Genomic DNA, 25,186 nt, shown 5'->3' on the forward strand with positions numbered 1-25,186 from the left:
AAAAATCCAACGGGACATACCAACACTATTATTATTATTATTATCATCATCATCATTATCATTATTTTAACTGAACAGAACATCCCCTCTATGCTACTTTACTAAGACATCAAATTCCTTCTGTTTTCTACTTATGTGCTCTAATCCTTGGGGGTTTATCAATTAAAAAATGGTTATTCTTATTGTAAAATGTGTTATGTTAAAATGTCTTGTTCATATGAATACATGGAAGTTTTGTTGGCTCCAGCCAATGAACTTTCTTCAAAGATGGAAATATTCTACATATGCACTGTGCCAATATGGTAGCCATTAACAAAACACACAGCTATTGCAATGTGGCCAGTGCAACTAAAGAAATGCATTTTTAATTTAATTTTAATTAATCTAAATTTAAATAACTACACATGGCTAGTAACTACCAAACCAGACAGCGTAGTTCCAGATGAGCAAATAAGTAATGAGACCTGATCAAGCTGCAGACCTGTGAGATGAACCAGTCAGAAAAGAAAGCAAACTCAGGTGAACATCCTCCCACTTTTCTCCAAGGTCATGTCTTTGGTTATTTACCCAAAGGAGCACATTCTGAGATAGGCTACCAGTGGTTTATTCTAATTCCTCCTTAGCCATTATAACAAATAGTTACGACAAATTGCATTATTTAACATTTTACTTTTATATGAAGAAGGAAAGGAGGGAAATATAGATGATTTTCATCATGGTGAGATGTCAAAATACAGGAATAAGTCCAAAAGTGACTGAAGTCACTCCCCGATATGCTCCCCCAGCTATACAATCTTCCATAATTAAAAGTACCTTAGTTTTAAAAACACAAATAAGTTTCACATTTATTTCATTTGAAATTATTTTTGGAGATGACGAATCCCTTTGTTATTTGTAAGTTTTATAAGTCACACTGGAATTCTACTCCAGTTTTTGGAATACAACAAATACACTGAATTAAAGCAATGGTACTACAGGGTAGCATACAATTATATCCAAAAGGAGAATAAACTTGCTTCTTTTCTAGAATTTCTTCCCAGCATAAGATGGTTCCCAAAATTGTGTCAAGAATGTAAGGTCCACGGAAGCAGGGGTTTATTGTTATTATGGCAGTCCCCGCACATAACACGTATAAGCCACAGGTATTTGTTTGAATGGAATCAGTGAACCTAACCACAAAACTTGGATTAACACATATATTTAAGTTAATAGTGAGATACATTGGAACCCACTGGTTTTCAGTGTCAACCAGAACCACTCAACAGCTTCAACGAACACTGGCAATGAACGAAATCTGCTTTCAGTTGGGCTCTACAATATGAAATGACAAGCTAATACATTAACCCAGATAATGGGAGAATCAGAGAGAAAACCTCAGAACAGAAAAAAGGCAGTAGTAATATTAATTTAACATCACAGGTTTTCTGCTCTTAACAATCACAACTGTTAAACCATCAATAGAGCTCTAAATAATCAGCAACACCTATGTACCGTGAGCCAAGTGCAAGTCAATATGGATATAAGAAGATGAGCAAAATGAAGTCTCTTAAGCTTGCAATCTTGCTGGAAAAAAATGCCACATAATGGATCTGGGCCAGGCCATACCACGCTGTTTCCCACATACAGATCAAAACCAAGTTGGCAAAAGAGAAATTCCAAATACAGTTGCCACTGGAATAACACGGGGGTTAGAACTACACACTCAAAAATCTGTGTGTAACTTCTGACTCCTCAAAAACTTAACTACTAAAGAGGCTACTGTTGACCGGAAGCCTTACCAAAAACACACTGTCGATTAACACGTATTTTGTAGGTGTATTATATATTGTATTCTTACAATGAAGTAAGCTAGGGAAAAGAATATCCTATGAAGAAAACCATAGCATTTCCATAAATACATTTACAGCACTGTATTTGTGGAAAAGAATCGCGTGTTAAGTGGACCCACACAATTCAAGCCCGTGTTGTTCAAGGGCAAACTACAAAGGCAGTGAGCGCTGTGTAAGCTCCAAGCCTGAGAGCTCAGAAGGCTGCAATACTGAGGGAAGACATCACAGAGGAGGAAGGGTGTGAACTGAGACTGGAAGGTAGGAGAAATTTGAAATGCAACATAAGGACGGGATTTCATTTGAAGGGAAGGCAAGGTGTAAGGTTAGGTTCAAAGGGAAGGAAGTTAAGAGCTCAATACAGTCATGAGGCTCTGTTATTGCGGGTTAGTAGACCAGTTTGAACTTTGATGTCTTTTTTCTCTAAGCTGTTTAATCAATCAACAGATGGATAAAAAGTAATATACCAGAGCAAACAAACAAATTTAGTATTTATTTTTAAATCTGATTTGTAGGTATTTTAAGCTTGTAGACTTTTCTCTAGAGTGGTAATACATTTTAGGTGCCTAAAACAAATACTAAAAAAATATTGCCAAACTAGGATTAAAAGGTGAGGAATACTAAGTATGAAGAGGAAATACTAAAAATTTTTATTTAAGTATTAGGAAAAATTACGAGATTACTGAAGTCCTTCATTCTACTCTCTCTCACCTTCACCAGTACTGAGCTAGGACACTGGGAACAAGAGGTCCTTTGGCCGTTGACTCCCCGTCTCTAACACGGAGGAAGGCTAGACCAGAGGATCTGGAGGATCTCCAGCAGGGATAAAATATTGGGACTCTAGCACAATAGAGCTCCAGGAAAAGACAGAGGGAAAATGCAGAGAGGAGGAGACAAAATGAAGAACAGGTCCTGTAATAGGGTTTTGGAGAAAAGGCCTTCCTGAGTTGTCTACACCTCTCTTAGGGTTTGGTTTAAAAGGTGGGGGCGGAGGGAACAGGTCGGCGTGCTTCTCCCCAGAACAGTGGCAGCCTGAAGGGTACCCAGAGTGGAGGGCTCTGCCACTGGTGCGCTCCTCTGATGACCTACAGTCTACATTTTTCTTCTTCCCATTCTGTTACAGAACACATGTGCTCCCCCTGGACTTTCCTTACCATTCGTTTTAAAATGACCTCCCCCATACCTGTTTTTTTGGTCAGAGTTTCTATCGAAAACTAGGAAAAAAAGGGCACTAAAGGCAGGCTTTGTTTTTTTTCCAAAGAACGTGCCAGCCAACGGGGTGTATCCATGGATCTTTGGATTTGTGGCGCTCTAATGCCTCTTTAGAACTGTAAACCACATGAACTGATAATGTATACTACGCGCTTCTGTCCACCCACCTTTCGGAAGTAAAAGTTAAACAAAGCTAAACGTGATTTTGGTAACCAAATGCTATTACAGCCAACCAAGTAAGCCCTGAGAACTGACCCCAGGAAAAGTTGTACCGAACAAGGGAGGTATTTTTAAATCTTTGTCTTGGCTTTCTGCATATCCATTCACTCCACGGGATGTTTAGGCAGCAGCCCTGGAGCAGGATGGAGAGGTGGTCACTACACATTCCAAGGAGGAGAACCAAGGACGGAAGTCTGGCGGAGTGTGACGCGTGCGGCTGTGGAGGAGGAGAAAGAAGGGAAACCGTAGCCCCGCTCACAGGAGGAGGGTCAGCAGAGCGCCGCTGGGGAAACCACAGGAAGAGGGCCAAGGAAGGAAGAAGAGGCCAACTGAGGCAGCTGCCACAAAGAGGCAAATAAAGCGAGAGGACCGATGGGGACCTTAGCAAGAGGGGCAGTGTGGGGACAGAGGTGGGGACAGATGAGAGGAGAGGGGCAGCGAGGAGGCAGGTAGGGGAGCAGAGACCTCACTGGTTCTTAGGACATTCAAGGAAGAGGACGGGCCTTGGGGCTGATCTCCCAGCTTCCAATCCCACTTCTGGTATTCATTATCCGTGTCAATTTCTATTTCCTCCCCCAATACTGAGAATAACAACAGTCCCTAACCCACAGGGAGTGGATTAAATAACAATCTTGCTTCTTTAGGATTCTTGACTTAGCTGTCCACAACAAACGAGAAGGCGAGAGATATTCATGACTGTGAAATTTTAAAGTCATTTATTTAGATTTTGAGAAGATCTCTTAAGAAATTCATGGAAAAGTTATGATTATCTAGTCTTTCTTTTTAATCTTTTTAATGACCCAGGAATATTTTACTCACTCCCCTTTTTTACTTCTCTACCATAAATTTCTCTGTAGAACTCATCAGCAGCAAATTTTTAGCCTTTTCTATGTTTAATAGTATAATTTTATATATATTTCCTTAGCTGATTTATCATCTCATTATTACTAACAGCTTTACTTAGTCCATTGATGACACAGAAGGCACGCTTATCTTGTAAAAAAGAACTAACCCGTGTTGGCTTGTGCCTGCAACTCCTGATTTATTATTCTACAGAATTACACATTTCTTAATATGTTCAAGTCTTGATCAGAACCAAAGTCAAGATCAGTGGTCTACAGTTTGTAGAACTTTCCTTTCCTAATATATTTTCTCATTTTTTTATTTTGAGGCACCTCTTCTATTCACTGCAATTGTTTTTATAAGTGCACAGGATTTTAAATTAATTAAACATAGCAACGAACTCCAGAAAATCAAAGTTGCCTTAATTCAGAGGAAAAAATTAGAACCACTGGAAAACAGCTGAAGTGTATACTGAGATATAGTTATTAGCATTTCAAATTCTAAGTTACTTTTGACTGAGATAAGCCTAATAAAACGACGAATCAGGATTTGAGAAATTAAGATTTGAGAAGTGTAAGGAAGAGCACAGCTCTCTCTCCTTAGATTAGCTTGGAAAAAATTAATCTCAAAACAGCACCAACAGTCATGATAGTTTGAAATGAATGCAAAGTTGGTTTTCCTGGGCTGCAGGAACAATCACACCCAAAAATAGGCTGCTTGTACTGCTGGGTCCCAGCGTGTTTAAGTTATTTTCCAGTGAGACTGACAAATGCAGGCTTCAATCGTTAAGTAAATATGAAGCTTGCAGGTTTCAGCTGGACTTAGAAGAAGGAGAAGCATCCAAGGAGTGATCAAATAGATAGTGGCGAGACAAAAACAAAAAACAGGGTGCCTGGGTGGCTCGGTTAAGCGCCCAACTCCAGCTCAGGTCATGATCTCGCAGTTCGTGGGTTCAAGCCCTGCACGAGGCTCTCTCTGTTGTCAGGGTGTCAGGGTGGAGCCTGCTTCGTATCCTCTGTCCCTCTCTCTCTCTGCCCCTGCTACGCTGGTTCTCTCTCTCTCTCTCAAAAATAAATAAACTTAAAAAAAAAAAAAAAAAAGAGGTAAAGAAAGAGCAAAGGTTCTTATTAAAGAGCAGCACCAAAAGGATCAGAGACCTACATGGGGGTAGACACACATTCTGGCCTCCTACTCATTTGCCAAGATGATGCCAACAATGTACTAGCAGGGAGTCAGATATCGGAGTTATTTTTCCCAGTGCATAAAAACAGGAAAAAAAGGCCAACTGTGAATAAGTGTTCAGAAACTTGACCAATACTGAACACCGAGACATTTTAAGAAACAAGATAAAAATGTATTTGCTGACTGGCAGATAATGAAGTGGTAAAAAAAAAAAAAAAAATCAAATTTCTCATATTTTAGTTAGATGGATAAACACTTTTTGGTACAGACATGCAAAAGTGAAAAGCTTCGAATTCTTTGAAAAATCACTGAATTACCGGGGAATAATTTCCAACTATGGTTTCTACAAATTGAATTAAGACTACAAAAGCAAGCTGCTAGTTTCGCCGGAAAACAAACGCAAAGCCTTACACAGCGGGGCAGACCGGGTGAGCTGCTGGTGTAAAACCGTCCCACAGTACCGCCGCCTACACAGTGAGGATGAAGGGTTATGGAGATGAGTTCACAAGAACTGACCCTACAGGTTTATTAAACATGCAATGAATATTCTGCCGTGCATGCTGGGCATTAAAGAAAAAATGAAAAATTCAAACGATGACGATATGTTACATACTGCAAATAGCACTGAATTGGCTCTCTTGATAATTAAATTTTTCTTTAGTAATTTTTGGCAGATACAGAGCTAGAAAAAACACGTTGAGGTAAACTTGAGTCAGTTTACCGAATATTTAAATATTTATAAAGTCTTAACTTATCTTTTCACTTTTAATTTGTATTCATTTATGACATAAACCTCGCTCAGCTTATAACCTCAGAACGGCCGTGATTTTGGCAGTGTTACAACATCATCTGCCAACAACTGCAGCCCGACTATTAAACTGTACTAATAAAATGCCAAGCATCCAGAATGTTAAGTAGAGAAAAATTTGGAAAAAATACAAGTAACTAATTTTTAGTTTTAAGCCAAAGATGTAGCACATACAGGAGTCAGGTAAGAGTAGTTACCCATTCTCTTTGCTCTAAAGTTTCCACCAACTATTCTCCTAAACTTCCAACTTCCAAAGTAATTGATGGTGTACTTCTGTGTCTCTATGTGAAAATGAAGTCAGACTGCCCTAATAATGCCTCTTGCTGATTTATTTATATGGTTTAAGAATTACTAACAAATTAAAAAAAAAAAAAAAAAAGGAAGGGCTCCTGGGTGGCTCAGTCGGTTGAGCGTCCGCCTCCGGCTCAGGTTGTGATCTCGCAGTCTGTGAGTTCGAGCCCCGCGTCGGGCTCTGTTGCTGACAGCTCAGAGCCTGGAGCCTGTTTCGGATTCTGTGTCTCCCTCTCTCTCTGACCCTCCCCCACTCATGGTCTGTCTCTGTCTCAAAAAAATAAATGAACGTTAAAAAACAAATTAAAAAAAAAAAAAGGAATTCCTAGCAAATACACGTCCAAAAGGCAAGTCAACCTGAGAAAACACTACAGGCCTGGAAGACTGTAATTCTTCCGCCCCTCCTGTGTCTGCCCTCTCACTGTTACACATCACCTCTTTCTTTACCTTATTCTCAGCTCCTCTGCCTTCCTCACCCTGCATATCCCAAGGATCACCAGTCCCCGAGACTGAAGGATTAGTTTTACTCTTTCACTAGGCTAGCTCAGTCCACACGGTCTTTCACCTGGTCCACTCAACTGCCCTTCACTGGTCTCTGGCAAGTCCATCCTCCACAAAGTGGCCAAATTCATCTAAACTGCAAATCTAACCACTCCTTGGCTTGAAATCTTTTAATAGCTTTGCATTTTCTATAGGATAAAATTCAAATCTTTAACCTCTTCAACCTCCGATCTTGCTACCCAGGCAGAATTTAACTACTTTCAGTTCCCTCTGGTTTTTTTCATGGTTATCCTGACCTGAAAATAGTTCTCGTTTCTCTTGTCCTCCTCCTTTGCCTATAAATATAATCCACTCTCAAGGGCTCAGACTCCTAGAATGCCTTCCCACTCGGCCTCGCCCACTCCCGCAACAACCCCCACCCCCCAACACTTCTAGCAGGGAGACAAGGACACCGCAGGACAACTGATCTGTTAATAGGCCTAAGCCTACCAACTGACTGTGAGCCACTTAAGGGCAGGAACGGGGATTTAATTGCGACTGGAACACAGGGGTTCAGTAACTATTTGAAGCAGGGAAAATGAATAAATGGATTAATGAAAGTAGAGTGGTAAACCAAAACAGTACTCAGAGAACCTTCGGTCGTGGTGGTTGCACTCCCAACCTGGGGGCCATTCAGTAAATCCTGTTCCATGGCGAATTCAAACTTCAAAGTCAACTGCTACTAACGGAAACGCGTGGTTTCCTGTACTATTTCTTATACTCTAGACCACAAAGAAAGAAGGTAAAGAAAATACTACCACAGTCTAATCGTAATCACAAGTGAGGGCAACTCTTAAACTGTGGGAGAGTTTAGAAACTCCGCATTTGATAATAAAAGCAAGTCCTATCCGTTCAGCCTTCCTATGCGCTTAGGGGAGCTGACGGGACCTATACAGTGAGCTACGTCAGACTACACACCTTGAGTCCAAAGGCGGTATCCTCCGAGGTCAAGACTTCAACCTGAAATCATAAGGAAAACATAATTTAGGCACTCTGAAAAACGTTCTTTGAGTCTAGCCAGACACCAGAGCACGGGCGTGGCCTGGAACCAAGAGTTTGGAGAAAACTGGGGTTCAATGTACGCCCGGAGTCAAGAAAGACGGGTCTGGGATTCTCTTCAAGAGTTGGATGGGTCGAAATCCAGGTCACTGCCCTGGGCTCCAGTTTTGTAACAGGGTGAGCTCCTATGAAATTAATCTGTTTGCCATCGTGTTGACGTGGTGGTAGGAGTTTCTCAAAATGATCTGGGGAAGTTAGGAGAATCACCTTTCCCAGTTCAATCACAAGATGTTGCATATACTTTTTGATCTCTTATGGACAGTGAGGGGAAAGTTATGCTTCGTAGTGCAATCTCATCATGCTTGTGAGGCTGCTAGTGATTTCTTGCTCTGCTCACAGCGGAGTGGGCAGTCCTGAGTCTGTGGAATGCTGCAGAGCAAGGCTGCCGAGAGCAATACTCGGGAAAAGGCAGGCCGGGTCTAAGCAACAAGTTGTGAAATGATGGCAAAACTTCAAAATTGCCTGTCAGTCTTGTGCATGAGAAGACAGAGCTCATTAACATGAATTTAAAAAGCCGCATGGAACAAGACGTGTATTGATAATTACTGTTTTTTAAACATAATTATTCAGTCTGGTGTGTAAAGCTTTTAACTTTGACTACTACAAAGTACCAATATATGATGGAAAAGAGCAAGGAAGGAAGGCGATACGAATGTTTTTACGTGTCTGCGGGAGACAGTGGGCGGGGGGGAGCGGTGGTACAAGACTGGCAGGTTGGCTGTGAGTTCTAAACCCTTTAAAATCAGGCCTTTGTGGCAGGTGTTGAAGTGGAAGGCACACAGGCCTATCCAATGGCTCTTGTATCAAACAAAATTGGATTCGTCCCTCGAGGGCAAGGAAAGAGAGAGAGGAAGACCACTTCGAGAAGATTGTCATCCAGTAGGGGGGTCGAAAAAGAAATGAGGAACAAATTGTATTCTCCAACTGCTTCGCTGAAAGTGACGCTCTCCCACCACCTGGCACCTGACAGAGATTGGGGGGGGGGGGGGCCACAAAGCAAGAGAAAACACACGGTGACGAAGTGAGAAGGTGACCAGACTCGTTTCGATGAAAACCATATGTTGCCGATACCAAATGTGAAATGTTGGATCAACTATAGTACAAAATCATTATAAAGACTCACTGACAGCATGTCTGTTTACGCTCTGATTTCCAAAGCTGATTGTTAGATTTAGAAGCAAGATCTTATTATAGACTTTGTTTAAGGGCATGAGGGGCAGGGGGGAGCAACGGCTATTGGCAATTTACTGGCAATTTACGTATGTTTGAATTTCCTAAGTCCTGTCTTTCACAACAGGAGATGACTAACCTCAAATATTTTTACATTAAAACTTCTAATCAACAGTGAAGACTTTTGTTAAAGGCAAAGGACAAATAACGCATTTGCTGAATCTTAACTACTGTAAAAGCTATTATATGACATTTGCTCTTAAATTATATACATAGATCATAGCTGCATACATTAATGTTAGGTATATTCACCCTCGATGTGATATTTTAATATACATACAATTACTTTCAAAATGTATTAGAAGTTTAAATCTACAAAAAAAAAAAAAAATCCCCAAGTGAGTTCTGCATTTGCTTAACATATTATAAAAAGCCAAAGTAGCAAGAAAATTCAATAGCAAATAGAAATCTATTTAAAGCTATGGCTTCAATGTATCTGACAACTTGAGATATCAGCAAAGCAAAGCTTTCAAGTGGAATTTAGGAACAGTCCGCGTGGCTCTGTTGGTAGACAGAGACACAGACAGACCTTGGAGTATGGAGCCAGGAGGTGGATCTCAAAAGGTCAGCCCCCTCCTCCACCCCAGATTCTATCTTCAGGAAGGCTGAAGAGGTTCGCAATTCCTAAGTATTGACCAATTTAATTAAACCGACTCAAAAAGTGTATTTTGTTTTATTCAAAAGCACTGTGGTTTAAATACGTATGCACTCCAGCTCTCCTGAGCTGTACTTTAGATTTTCCTTTATATTTTGTTTCTGAGAGGCTTTATATTTCAATACCAACACAAAAACAGCTGATTTAAAAGCCATGAAATTAACTTCCATTTAATAAAAGAGAAAGATCAATGTCATACAAAGGTTTTCCTGTTGGATCTAAGAGCATTTTTACCTAAGTTGGAAGGAATCCCCCTCTAGTGGGAGTAAGGGAGTATTTCAACCTTTACAAACAATTTTCAGGTAGTAGTCATTAAACTTCACTTTCAGCAGAGATCTGCTGAGTTTTATCCTTTTGTCAGTTTAAATCTTTTCAAAACAGAAAATAAGTATTTTATATTTCACAAGCCTCAAACACCTATAATTCCTACACATATACTAGAAGTAGATTTGTGTTTATCTGATGGGATTTTAATTACTAACCAACCTTTATCACCAAATTTAATGTGGCTATAAAGTAGTCACAATTTGAGGTTAAAACAGGAATGTACAACTAGAAAAAATTAGTACATCTCAGTGGAAAGACTTAATAATGTACTGGGAAGAGAGAGTGCTGACAGTTTACATCCACCTGACTCTTTAACAAAGACTTTCTGGGTATTTGCTGCATGCAAGGCATGGTGCTTAGTGCTACTGTAAAAGAGAAAAAGGGACGAATTTTACTCTGGTCCTAATGCCTGAATGAAACGTATTGAAACATTCATTTAAAAACTAAATTCATATACAGAAAGGACCAAATGGAATTATCCGTGGTGTCACTTCTCTTTTTAAACTTCAGTCTGGGCCGGGCGAGGGGAATTTAAACTGGCAGTATTATAAAAACCGCCCAGAAGAAAGGTCACAGGTTTTGCCCACTGTAAAATTAGGACATATTCCCCCAATGTTCTCCTTCTCTGCACAGACGCTGTAACAAGTGCAAAGACAGAGGACCCTGCTGAGAAGCACAGCTGGCATCCCAGGGCACAGAACTTGTCAGGGGGTCCGGAGCTCCCAGGTGTGACAGGCTGGGAGCGAGCTAGCAGAGCAGAGGCTTCCTAAGTCCCAGACAAGGCCCTTTCCAGTAAATCATGCTATTTGCAATGATGCTACAATCAACTCTTTTTAACACCAGTGGCTAAAACGGTTCCGTCCGTAGGGAACTTTGAAAATCACCAGGAAACCGCAGCAGGGTGATGCCTCTGCAGCACTCTGCACAAAAAAACCTTCCAGTGGCTTCTCTCTCCCCTGAGTAGCCTACTGAACCCTACCTCCACCAAAATTAAATTTTTTTTTAACGTTTATTTATTTTTGAGACAGAGAGAGACACAGCATGAGCGGGGGAGGGTCAGAGAGACAGGGAGACACAGAATCGGAAACAGGCTCCAGGCTCTGAGCCATCAGTACAGAGCCTGACGCGGGGCTCGAACTCACAGACCGCGAGATCATGACCTGAGCCAAAGCCGGACTCTCAACCGACTGAGCCACCCAGGCGCCCCCTACCTCCACCAAAATTAAAACAAACCACTTGAGTTTCCAGTCATTCAATCAAGAAAATCAGGAAAACGTGAATTTATGAATTCGGAAGTGAAACAGGTTGCACTTTTCTTTCTTGAACCACTTCTGAAGTCCCTTCTACTTTCACCTCTAAAGCAGAGAATACAAAAATCCAGCAGTGTTTCCATTAAAATAAAACTATGCAAAAAGTATGTCCCATTTTAATAAAAACTTTTTTTCCTAAAGTCAGGATCACGCTGTCACAAAAAGAAGAGACAGTGATGCTTTGTAATTGTATATAAAGAATCTTATTCATAATCAAAAGGATGCAAATCCAAACTCCTAACGTTATTCCATTTTTCTCACTAAAGATTACCAAGATTAAAAAGGTTGGTTAATTACAATACTGACAAAGGTGTGGGAAATCACATCATAGCCTTGCACTGATTATGAGAACATATGTTGGAATAAAGTACAATTTAACAGTATCCATCAAAATGTGTATGCGTGTGATTAAGTGTTAAACCAATAATTCTGATACTCAAGTGCAAAAATATTTACCCAAATGGTTTATCTGAGTTGTTTGCAACAGTAAAAAGCTGAAATTATCACACTGCCAAGCAATGGAATGCTATACTGCTGTTAAAAAGGAGGTACATCTATGTGTGCAGGTAAGATCTCTATGATATTACACATTAAGTGAAAAGAACCAGAACCGTGTGCACAGTATGCTAACATCTGTATTTTTTTTTTTTAAAGTGGGGTGGGTTATACACTTGATTCACTTAGACCCCTTCTGGATATGTAAGAAACACATCAGTGATTACCTCAAGGGAGAGAACTCATTTTTCGCTGTAGTTTGTCTTACAATGTTAAGAATTCTTTTTGCCACGTGCATGTGTTCCTTGTTTAGTTAAAAGTAGTTAACAGAATAAGCCCATAACATAAAAACTGTCCATGTCCATAATAATCACAGAAATGTAAGTAAACGTCATAATCTATTTGCTAGAGAACCTATCTTTATGGTCTCATGTGTGATCAAATGTTTATAAAGTATGTGTACTATGCCATTATTTGAAAAAAATGAGAAATTAGGGGAAAATGTACAAAAATATGGGATGGCGGTTAAAGAAGTGTGGTATTTCATATGACACACCGTTACATACTCATAAAAAACTCACTTTTCATGAAGTATTTTATAACATAAGAGAACACTTACAACACGTTAAATTTTAAAAGTAGGATTAAAAACAGAAATTTGACATTATAAATATCCAAGTCTATCCATTTGTTTTCTTCATGCCTTCTAGAATGTGTGCCCATGCTGGAAAAGGTCTTCCCCACCCCAGGATTTTTTACATATTCATTCATGTTTTCTTTTAATATGTTTGACTTTCATTTTTTACATTTAAATATTTGATCCATCTATAATTTATTTTGAAATAACAAGGGGAAGAGGTGACTCAGTTTTAATTTTCCATTTGAATAACTATGGTGCAGAATAATCCATTATGTTCTCTAGTGATCAGAGATACCATATCTTTACCATAATTAAACACTAAAATGATATAAATTTTGCCTCTGGTTCCAGGTAGGGATGGGAAGAGCAAGATTACCTGTGAGGTATTCAACCTAAAGGGAGATGGGAGTTGAGGGGAGGAGAATGGTAATAATCAACAAGAACGTGATCGAATTTGCAGTCACAGTATCTGTCCACAAGTAATTCATTAAGAATTCAGATGCTCTTGAAAAAAATAATGTTTGCCTAGAATGGTGTGCCTGCTTCGGTTGGGCCAGAAAGAGCAATATACCATTAAGGAGAAGCAGACATTAATAAATAAACTGCCCTCCAAAACCATGTCCCCAGACTGATGACCATTGCAAGTACGGGACAAGCCCCTCCCTCCGCCCCGCCTCTGTCCGTCACATTCACAAATACATAGCAGCTAACACTGGGTTGCAAAGTTTTTATTTTGGCAAGCAAAGAAGGTGTTTTTGTCTTTTTCTTTCTTTATTATTATTGCTTGTTATTCCTTCTTTTACTTTCACTATTATCTTACCTTTTTGTAATCCATTGAAAAAAAAGAACACTTAAAAAAAAACCACGCAAAACCTTGCCAGCCTTCTCCTCCTATTAATTCTCCTCATTCTCCTTATTAGCATGTGCAGGCCACATGACAGCTCAAGGACACGGCTTGCTGAAACCGCTCAGTGTTTGGTTAGCTGGTAAGAGAACGCACAATGACACCTTCTACTGCTCAGTGCTGCTGAGTAGAAGCACCATTCTCCGAATGTATTCAAAATTAACTAAAAACCTATCTCTGGTTAGGGAACCAGTAAATATTAATAGCGATGCTAAATTTCATCTGGGCAGCCAAAGAGCATTTCTGTTATACCCAATATAGCGTAATACGATCTCAAGACAAACAGTGGATTGGATATAATTACGCTTTTGACTACAAGTGCTATGCTCACATTATCTTCACTACTGGGGTGTTAGCTGTGTCTTCGTATCCTAGGCTATTAAATTTAAACCAAAGTTGTCACCATTATGGTCACACTCCTCTTTCTAATTAGGTTCTCTGAGTGAGGATACCTTCACTTAAGATTTGCAAAGCAATCACAAACTCATTAATGGCTCAGAGAGAAAAAGACCTTGAGTGTGGAACAGAGTGTGTACAAATAGCCACCACTATGCAATGTGACTTTACAGGCCCTTCCACCGAAAGGTGGGATCGATTTCTCCACTCCTTTAAGCGGGGCTGGGCATGTGATTTGCTTGGATCGACAGAACGTGGCTACAGAATCATACTGTACCACTTCCAAGTCTAAGACTCAAAAGGCAAAGCATACTTATAATCACTCTCTTGAAAAGTCAACCAGCTACCATGAGAACAAGCTCAGACTAGTTTGTTGGAGGACACAATGGTTCTGTTACCACATCACCCTAGCCAAGAGCCAGTCATCTCCAAGGAGCAGAGCCACTTAGCTGATCAGGAGCTGACTTAAGAAGGGAGAGCGAGCTCAGCAGAAACCAGGACAATTCAGGCTCAGACCAATTTGTCAAACTGTAGGATAGTGAGCTAAATAAATGGGGGCCTTTCCAAGCACTGAGTTAGGGGTTGGTCTGTTGCATAGGAAAAGCTACCTAGCGCACTGTACGACTCTACACCACGGAGCTCTAGGTGTCCTACATCTGCTGGCAGAGTTCCCAGCAAGAACGCTACGACAGTAAAGGCAATTCTGAGAGCTGTTACGTATCTATGTAGCTATGTCCGCCTCCGTCTCCACTCCCAATTTGAAACTGTCCAAGACCATAAAATTTGCTCTGAATTCTTTCCTGTGGTCCACGAGCAGCTGAGCAGTAGGGCTCCGGCTTTGTCTCACTGATCTCCAATCCCACCTCTGTCCCTCCAGGCACAATGTTTCAGCGACACCAGCTGCCTTTCTGTTCCTAAGAATGACCGTTTCTTACATCAGGGCCTCTGTACTTGCTGCTCCCTCCTCCTGGAACACTCCGTATCAGATCTTCCCATCTCTGGTCCCCAGCATAACACTTCCACTTTGGTTCAAAGGTCACATCCTTAGATAGCCTCTCTTCCTCTCCTGCGTTAACACCTGAAATTTGATTGCCCATCTCTCTACTAAATGTAAATGTCGCAAAAGCAGGGACGTCCTGTCTCATTCACTGCTGTATGTTTCCTACCTAGAGAGTGCCTGGCACAGAGTAGAAGCTCAAGAAGTACTGAGGTTTCTTTTCCCCAGTAAATAAACATGAATGGTTTGAAAACTAGAACGCCACAAGGGGGCGCCTGGGTGGCTCTATCTGTTCAGTGTCTGACTCTTGATTTCAGCTCAGGTCATGATCTCACAGCTTCACGAGTTCGAGCCCCCATGTCTGGCTCTGCACCGATAGTATGGAGCCTGCTTAGGATTCTCTCTCTCCCTCTCTCTCTGCCCCTCCCCTGCTCCTGCTTTCTGTCTCCCAAAATATATAAATAAACTTAAAAAAATATTTAAGCATTTATTTTTTTAAAAAAAACTAACAACACTGGGGCACCTGGGTGGCTCAGTAAGTTGAGTGCCTGACTTCGACTCAGGTCATGATCTCGCAGTCCGTGGGTTTGAACCCCGCCTTAGGGTCTGTGCTGACGGCTCAGAGCCTGGAGCCCGCTTCGGATTCTGTGTCTCCCTCTTTCTCTGCTCCTCCCCTGCTTGTGCTCTCTCTCTTACAAATAAATTTTTTAAAAAATTTTAAATACCCAGTTTTACTATATTTGATGATGATACATATGCATTTCTTTGATGCATTTGTCTCTCCAGCCGATAGAAAATTTTAAATTCCTTTTAAAAATCCGTTTTTTAAAATTGATGGCAATGAAGGCCGTCACTCAAAGATAAGCCTCTTTTCTCCCTATTCGTGACTTAAAACATAATGATTCTCTCAGAATTGTACTGGGCTAAGAAATGACGATAGTAAATATTTTACAAGGAATGCATACAGTTCACAAACTTTCCAAGTTTAATTTTTAAAAGTAAATTTTGGCTTTGCATTTAGGCTGGTTGACCACAATCACAGCAGACAGTTAAGAATGTTGTACCCACAGTGCAGGTCATACTATGAAGAAGACTGCCAGGTGTCAATTCTACTGACGGATACTGGCACTTTGCAGGTTTCACTGGTCACAGCACTACCCCTACTCCAGAGAGGACTCTTTCACACAAAGCGCAAGTGTAACATCAGTCATATGACCAACATATTTGTAGATTTGGGGGCACTCGGAAAACTATACCTAAAAACATCACGTGTATAAAGCTAATCAATTCTATACTGCCAGTGTTTATCAAGAAATGCGGGCTATGGAGTCATGGACATCTTAATCAATGCATAGGTATGTATTCAAGACTACATCTGGCTTTCCTAATACAACACGCATGTATACAAATAATGCACATTTGTACACAAAACTTTTGAAAATGATCATACTTTTAATAAAAGCAGTGCTTTCATATTCACCTTTAGATCTCTCTGTAAATCATATTTTATTAAAGTAGAAAATACATGTACAGTAAAATGTTAACTACTCATTAAGTTATCATTTCTATGTGCTTGCCTTATCTGTATACTTCAAGTTAACATCTACTTCTTAGTAAGATTTCCTATATTTGTTCATAACTTCTAGGAGGTTTGATGAAGGAAAATACAAAAGCTACAGGTGTCCAGGCAGTTCAGATGTTAAAAACTTTTGAACAAGTGGTAGTTTATCTAAACTTTATAAAAACTGAGATAGTACTATTATCTCATCTCCCATTGTATCACATTCATTGTGAACTGTCATATTCAATGCCATTTTAAGCAACACTTCCCTGTTTACCCAAGTATATACTCATTCATATATAAATTGATACAAAAAATTTATCAAATTTACTATACTGTACTTATACTACAATACAATTTGATGTATTCAAGTGCTCTAAAACCACAAGCCAAAAACACAAATTCTTTTTTTCTAATTTTATTTACCTTTCATAAAGAGGAAAATTTTATATTTTGAAAACAACCAGATAAACCTACTAAGGTAATAAAATTGGGAATTTGGCGAACGTAGTATTTGGCCATAGGTAACCCCCTATCTCAGTCCTACCCACTGTTAAGATCATCTCAGAAAAGCAAGTTGAAAGTTGTTATAAAATCAGTACGTGGAAGAGGTCCTGAGGACAGGCTGTGGGGACCCACAGGAAAGGCCATGTGCAAGTGTCAGCGTGTCTAAGGGGAAGGGGTGCAACAAAGAGGACTTAAAGGGATCAGATCAGAATGAAAAGGTGTTTTAAAAACAAAAATATTTTTAGATTAACAAATTAAATTTCTATGACTGCCCCCAAATAGCTGTTTGTACATTATTAATTTGATTACGGGTCACCGGTTTCTTTTTTCTGCTGCCCTCTCGCCCTGTCCACATGTCCCTGCCACCCCCCCCCCTCCCCCACCGAACTCGGTCACCAAGGTCTGCGTGTAAGAAAAATGACAGGTGTAAGAAACTTCTTTTTTATCCTAAAATACTTCTACCAAAATACACGTTGGTTTTTAAAATACTGGAATAGGGCTTAAACTCACACTTTTATTGCCATGAATCTTTAAGGCCTTTCAAAATTTAAATTAAATCGTTAGGGCCCTCTTGATTATCAAGCTGGAACAGAAAGACAACTCAGTAAAAGAGACAAAAAAGAACATAAGGTTAGTTATACTTAAATTTAACTCAATTTTTTTTTTTTTACCTTTTACCTTTAATTTAACTTAATTTTTTTTTTTTTTACACCTTTTACCTTACAACTTATTCTTGTTTTAGATGGGACATATTTTGAAGAATCTACAGATGTAATTAGGTAAATTAGCCACTGCAAAACTAAGAAAGAAGTCTCTAGGGAAGCCAGCCACTTTTCAATTCTTTTCACAGTTCCCGTTAAGTGGTATTCCACGAAAAAAGCTAACCTAAACTGGCACCCCCCACCCCCCCAATCATGTCACCTCCTTTGTTCCTGAGCAGGAGCAGTTTAAGACAGTCTTATCTGCCAAGGGCAACATTAATAAAACTTTCAAGCCAAGAGCCTAAGTCTGTGAAGAAAACTGAGGCTAGTGCTGGAAGTTCTGGAAGAGGCAAATGAAGAAAAAAAGAGCTGAAGTTTTCAAGGCAAATAACTGTCAGCATACCGCTATTGGACTCAGCCCCCTCTTCCTCTCTCCATAACAAATACATCTTCTTAAAAAAAAAAAAAATTGCACGAGAAAAAGAGGAAGCCTTCAAAAAATTGGTACTGGTTGTGTGAAAAAGTTTTGCCACGGAGTTCACGGGAGTGCTTTTTTTGAGTTCAAACTGGTTCGATATTAATCTTCGAGAAAAAACCTAAAGGACTCCTCTCTAAAGAATCTAGAGTCTTCGACAGTCAGAAAATATTGATAATTCAGGAGATGGACACTTTAGAAGAGAAGAAAAGTCAGGGAGATAATTACAAACACTCATCTGCTCACTTGAGACCTGGTGTCTGAGGACACAAGGGACTAAGGTCGGACTGGAAGCGGCCACAGAAACCTGAATGGGCACAGCTGTGGAGGCAAGACTGGCCTGAAGAGGAAGTGTGGCACACTTGTGACGCTCATCTGTAACGACCTCCCATCAAGATGCATGTCTTGACATGACACAGTAAAGTCACCTTCTAAAATACTAGTGATATGACTGCAATGCTCCCCTGAAGAATAAATTACTGAGGAAGAATCCTTTGATTGTACCGTAGATAGCAGTGTTTTATGGCAAAAAAAAAAAAAAAAAAAAAAGTAATTTGCGTAGAAACATGGGATTCAGCTATGAGAACTGACTCCCAAAAATCATCTAATTGCGGCAAAATAATAGGGCCACTTTGGAAAAGAGTTTGGCAATTTCTGATAAGGTAAAAGTAATGTTGCCACGTGATCCCACTTCTAGGTCTTTACCCAAGAGAAATGGAAACATGTTCACAGGAAAGCCTGTATGAGAATATCTGTTGAGGATTTATTCATAATTGTCAAAAAGTGCAAGCAATCCAGATGTCTATCAATCAGTGAATGGATAAACAAAACTACGGAACATATCCACATAATGGAAAACTACTCACCAACAAAAAAGAAATTAACCGAACATGAATGAATCTCAAATATGCTATGCTAAGTAAAAGACGTTAGATTCAAAAGGTTACCTACTGTATACTTCCATTTCTGGAACATCTTAGGAAGGGCAAATCTAAAGGGAAAGAAAACTGACCAATGATTGCCTGGAGTTGTTGGGTAAGAAGGAGAAAGGGCCCGAGTAAAAAGGGAAAAAGGAAACTTTTTAGGGTAACAAAATGTCCTATTCAGCTGCTCACAGATCCTATGAGAATCCTATTCTTACGTATTATCTTGTTTTGCATTTCACATTGTAGGTATTCATGGTACTCAGAAGACGTTACTTTTCCAAACAGGCAAGAACTAAAGTAATATTCCATAGTTTCTCATCCTCAAAATGCCTTTGATTTTCATTGCACAGTATACTTTGTTTGTTTTGCTCTGTTTTGATAAAGTGTTTTAGGTCACAGAATTGAAATTTTGAGTTGATAATGTCTACAGATTCCTGCCTAATTTCAGAATTGCCAGATTCTTCTTCAGGGTGTGTGCGTGCGGGGGGCAGGGGAGGAGTTTGAGGTATTTGAAATTTTTTAATCAGGTAGAAACAACTACAGGTTGTTTTTTGAAGCTAGAAAGGAATCATGTGCCTAATAAAAGTATTTGGTTATTTACTACAATTGCTTATAATTTGAACTCCCACATGAAAACTAGCTAATTAACTTAAAATCAAAACTACAGTCAACACGAAAGCTAAAGTAGTATGTACAGGTTCAGACATGAAAATATTATGTAAGCTTTGAGTCAAAGCCACAGCCAACACTACAGGTAACGTATGTCCAAGTTCAGACAAGAAAACATTGCACGACCTTCAGATGTGAAGCACGATACTTCCCTCTTCATAACAATCCTTTCAGTCTTAGCTCAGAGATCTTGAAGTTCAATTTTTAAAATTCAGATCTTGGAAAGCTCTTAAGGGACCACATATTTATAGTTGGTAAGTCAGCCCCAATAAGTCTAGAAGACGTAAGAGAAAATTCAGTTACTGAACTTCTACCGTGAAATTTCTTTCTACTTAAAAAAGTACCAAAAGCTTCAAATATGTCCTCAAGGTAGAAAAGCTTGATTTTTAATGTTTGAAATGTCTATTCTCCGTAGGTCCTTTTACTATTTTTTATTAAAGAGACTGAGTTTTGTTCATACAAATTCTTTACTGCTTTTTTTTTTTTAATGAGGCTTTCGAAATAAACAATGTACACCAAACTTGAAAAGAAACTAGCTACTTGTTTCATTTGTCACATTTCATTCATCTGTGTCTTGTTTTATCAAAAGTTTATGAACAATTTTGGCCAAAGATTTCCAATCAAGTTTTGTCCAGACCAAAGGTTCTCAACCAGAAACAATTTTGTGTGCTCCCTCCTGCCCCAATCTAGGGGACATTTCACAATATCCAGAGACGTTTTTGGCCATCACAACTGGGGTCGGGGGAGCAGAGGGGTTACTCCAGCTGTCTAGTGGGTAAAAATTCTACAATGCACAGGGTACAATGCACCCAGTGGCTTAGTTGGTTGAGTGTCTGACTCTTGATTCCGGCTCAAGTGGTGATGTCACAGTTCCAGAATTCAAACTCCGCTTGGGGCTCTGCGCTGATAGCACAAAGCCTGCTTGGAATTCTCTCTCTCCCTTTCTGCCCCTCCCCCACTCACACTGTCTCTCTCCAAATAAATAAATAAACTTAAAAAAAGATACTACAATGCACAGAATAGCCTCTTTACAACCATGTGTCAATAGTACCAAGGTTGAGAAACCCTGGTCTAGACATGGAAAATCCCAGCTACCGATAATTCAAAAGCCTAAGAACAGAAAGATCCTTACTCAAATCTTTTCATTAACAGGAATACTAACAGTGCTGGGCTGAAAGTTATGTCAAGTGTTGAAACAGTTAGTTAAACTGCCTCATCACTGTGTCCACCGTAGAAGGGCTACAGAAACAAGGGTCCACACAGCAAAGTACTGCTTAAATAAAATGCTGTAAAACAAATGTTTCCTCCAGGAAGAAGCTCTCAACTTCCGTGACAACTGAACCCTCAAGTTCAGGCAAATAAAACTACTCAAATAAAATGTGAGTTCAATGCCATATTTTACTGTTTTTTAAATGAGAGAGTTGTTACCAATTATGGTTAATACACATTCACTATTTAAAAAAAGAGGAAATGGGTGAAAGTCAAAAGTAATAACCTCTGAGATAACTCCTGTTAACACGTGTGTATAAGCATGCATGGGCATGTTTGCATGTGTGTATTTTAGCTCCATCTACAATCTGAATGCAAAATCAGTCCAATCAGACATTTGCTTGAAATCTCACTTAAATTATTTACTTTCAAGAGTCTCTTTGAGAACCCTGGGGAGTGTGGGTACAGGAATCTCATACTCACCAGGATAGTAGGTAGGAAAAGCTTTAGAATTTTGCTGTAAACAGGATGCCTAGAGCAAACAGAAACTGCTCTTGGGGAGAATGGGCATAAATGACTATCCAAATTAAGTATGTCTTTTGTGCTAACATTTATTTGGGTTAGGATTTTTTAAATCCAAGACATTCCAGGTAACATTAGAAACATAACTCCTAAGCAAAGCTTGATGTACCTATAATTTCAGATGCATTGTCACCAATGAAATGTGTGTGTAAGAGGGTGCTGATTAACTGTAGAATCAATTAATACATGGGAGGATGACAGGTGAAATTGTTTTTGATTCAAGTAACTACTACTGTTTTCAAATTCCACCAGCTTATTATGTGAAAGAGTTTGCCCTGTTTTCTTTTCCCAATTACACATAGCATCTCTGAGATATACAAAAACTTAAGCCTTTCCATTAATTCAATACTCACAAAACTAAGAAGGTAAAAGTTGTCAACTCCAAACTCACAGACCTAAATCAATTTAACCACTATTACACAAGATTGTAGCTCAAAACCCAAAAAGAGCTGTTATTCTTAGCCTATTTATTGGTGGATACCCATCAGGGTGTCCCATAACATTACATTTGCTCTTCCCACTTCCTATAATGTGAGGGTGACTGGGGATTACAATAGTATATCCTTGTATGTGACTCACCTCTTTTTAACAAACCACTCAAAGAATTTTGGATTTAATGTAACTTAAAACAGAACTGGCATGTGTCATAAGTGAGCGCCAACTTGATCAAAGTTAGAAATGTCCCTGATACAATCTATTTTTGAATTAAATCTTGTTTGCATCCACAGGTGAAAATACTATGCTTACCCATCTGTACTATAAACATTATAACTTTATAAGACACAAAGGCAAATAGAACATTAATATTCAGAACTATTCAAAGCCATTTCTCTTATACTCTTCTGACTTATTTCTTAGTTTATCAACATTGATGTAGAGGAAGAATATAACTCAGAATTATATTCTTATAATAAATCATCAACCTAAAATTCAAGAGTTCCAAAATTAAGTTGTGTTAGCCTTAAAAATAAAACTTGCCCGGGGCGCCTGGGTGGCTCAGTCGGTTGAGCGTCCGACTTCGGCTCAGGTCATGATCTCACAGGTCGTAAGTTCGAGCCCCGCGTCGGGCTCTGTGCTGACAGCTCAGAGCCTGGAGCCTGCATCCAGTTCTCTGTCTCCCTCTCTCTCTCTCTGCCCCATCCCTGCTCATACTCTGTCTCTCTCTCTCCCTCAAAAATAAACATTCAGAAAAATTACAAAATAAATAAATAAAACTTGCCAGTTATTTTACAGCAAAAATTAACTGGAATAGCAGAGAATTGCAACTCAGGACAAGCAAGCTATGGCAAAACCACAGCCAAGTCCCAAGAACAAAGGACAGGAACATTCTTTTACAAAGGAAAGCAGGAAGCTGGGAGGGCTGTTATAAACAAAACTCATGCAGGAAACTGTTGGAAGTATATAGGGCTTTTCACTGAGCTAGGAACAGTCTCTCATTGGCTGAGCTGTTGCTGTGGGAGGAGAAAATCCTTCTTCCTCAAACTGGGATAGTGAAGTAGTAGCCAAAGCAGGATGGCTTCGCCAGGTACGTTTCTTCTCATCGGGTCTGCAGTTGATCAGGAGTAGTGCGGCATGAGAGCTCCCTCACTAGCCTCTGGATCCCATGTTAAAGGAAGCTCCCTTTCATTAATTTTCAGTTATTTTGAGTGTGATCTAGAATAAGCAGAACCCCACTACCAAGTAGTACGCTACTTTTGTTAAGTGCTATCAACAGAGTAAACAGACCTTAGGAATTATATACTCCACTGAGTGGAATAAAAGAAATTTACAAACTAAGTGGTCATAATGGATTACTACTAGTCAGATTACACACGTCTTAATTAATCTACTACAGTTTTATGTATCATCTAGCATAGCTGAGAATGTCGTCAAAGGTATCTAGATTGTAACATTCGACTTGAAATTTCAATGAGAATAACCAATGAATGATCCCTGAGTGTTCAGGACACAGAAAGGCTGAAGAGCAGAGAGGCAGTGCTGTGAGCAGGTTTTCCCGCCAAAGAAGGCTGATGAGCATGTACTTGGCTCCAGATTATTACACACACGCTGTCTAAGCAGCCCCAGCCTTGGTCGGCCTGGCTCCACGCAGCCTGTGATCCCGACCCTCTGGCCCAGCGTAGTTCTAGCAGGCCTCGGCCTCAGGCTCCACCTGCCCGCCGGCCCCACCCTTCGCTCTCCAGTGGCGCCCGGCTCCGAATTTGAAGCCTGGGCTTTGAGCTGACCCCACCCCTGCCCTCCAACTCCGCCTCTCACTCGCTGGCCCCGCCCTGTTTTTGTCAACTGGGTTCTGAACTCGGGCCTCGCCCGGACCAGCGAGCCCCGCCCCCCGCCTAGAGGCGCGGGTCCCACCCTGTGTTTTCGGCCTGGGCTCCGCTCCGACACCGCCCCCACCCGCAGGGCCCGCCCCCCACCAGCTGGCACGTGACACACTCCGTTTGGTGGCCTGGCCTCTGAGCTCCCACCCCCTCCCCTGCTTGCCTGGCCTCGCCCGGGCTCTACGGCCCCGCCCCTCGCCCACAAGCAAGGGCCCCACCCAAGGCTTAGAGGCCTGGGCTCTGCTCCGACCCAGCGTCCTTCCTGCCCAGCTCTTTCTGTGCTTTTCCACCACCACTTGTTGTAATTGCGCAAAAAGAGTTGCAGCTTCATCCGGCCTTGGAAGTTGGGTGGTGGTATTTTTTTGGGGGCAGGGGAAGAGGACTGAAAAGAGCGATGCGCTAAAGGAAGTAGGGAAATAAAAACACGCAGATTTTGGCAAGCCAAACGGGAGGTTAGGGGGCAAAGGAAGCAATGTGGGATAGAACCGTGGCCAGAAAGGGCACAGGAAAGACGTTCTTTGCCTTCGTCAATCCAGCCGGGGCGTTTCATTTAAACGTTAGGCTGTGTCAGCAGAAACTTTACAAAACCACGTTTGACAGTACATTTGGCACCGCCTGCCTAGGTGCCCGTTTTCTGGCTTGCAGAAGGCAGCCCAGGCGGCTGCCCGCGCTCCTCCCCGACCCCCACCAAGGGCCGGAGAGAAAGGGCCCAGGAGCCTTGCAGTTGCGGGAAAATGGCCACGGGAGCCCAGGCGCGCGGCAGTGGCTCCGGACGCAAGGGCCGGCTGGCCCGACGAGCTGGAAGACCCCCCCCCCCCCCCACGGCACCCCGCCCCCTGCCGCCAGCCTACGTGCGGGGGAGGGAGAAGGGGAGGAACCGGGCCGGGGGCGGGGCGAGGGCTGCCTGCCGGGAAACCTGGAGCGCGGGCGGAGGGCGGCGCGGAGCGGTGCCTGCTGGGAGCTCGCCTCGCCAGAGCTTTGTTGCACAACCTCGCCCCGCGCCGCCGGGGCTGCTTTTCCACCGAGGAGGCGCGGGGCAGCAGCTCCTTCCTGATTCCCGGGGTTCAAGGCACCGGGAATTTCCGAACTCGCTTGATGCGTCCGCCTCCCTCCCCCTCACCTTTCAGGTTTCTTTATACTCTCTTCCTAACCATCTGTCTCTTCCTGATTGAGTGCCTAATCAAATCCCTGGATGTGCAGTCTGTTGGACATAGCTTGGAAAGAAGCAGATGCGGCACACTTTTTAACGTATGGGGGGGAAAGGTGGTATTAGGATAGAAAAAGAAAAAGTAATTTTAGGGCTGGTG

General features: G+C 41.1%; 1 protein-coding gene across 11 annotated transcripts in view; it reads right to left on the reverse strand.

Moving 5' to 3' along the window:
- The window catches only part of ARID1B (AT-rich interaction domain 1B), a 448,658-nt gene that overhangs the window by 171,203 nt on the left and 252,269 nt on the right, over positions 1 to 25,186 (reverse strand). For 8 of the 11 annotated variants that reach the window (XM_053222044.1, XM_027056567.2, XM_053222045.1 and 5 more), the window contains one exon: positions 7,840 to 7,881. The exons of the other annotated variants lie outside the window; for them this stretch is intronic. In XM_053222044.1, coding sequence (XP_053078019.1) covers positions 7,840 to 7,881 — 42 coding nt within the window. The remainder of the gene's footprint in view (positions 1 to 7,839; positions 7,882 to 25,186) is intronic. 11 annotated transcript variants of the gene reach the window in all.

This window comes from Acinonyx jubatus, chromosome B2 (assembly GCF_027475565.1).
Source record: "Acinonyx jubatus isolate Ajub_Pintada_27869175 chromosome B2, VMU_Ajub_asm_v1.0, whole genome shotgun sequence".
Lineage (NCBI taxonomy): Eukaryota > Metazoa > Chordata > Mammalia > Carnivora > Felidae > Acinonyx > Acinonyx jubatus.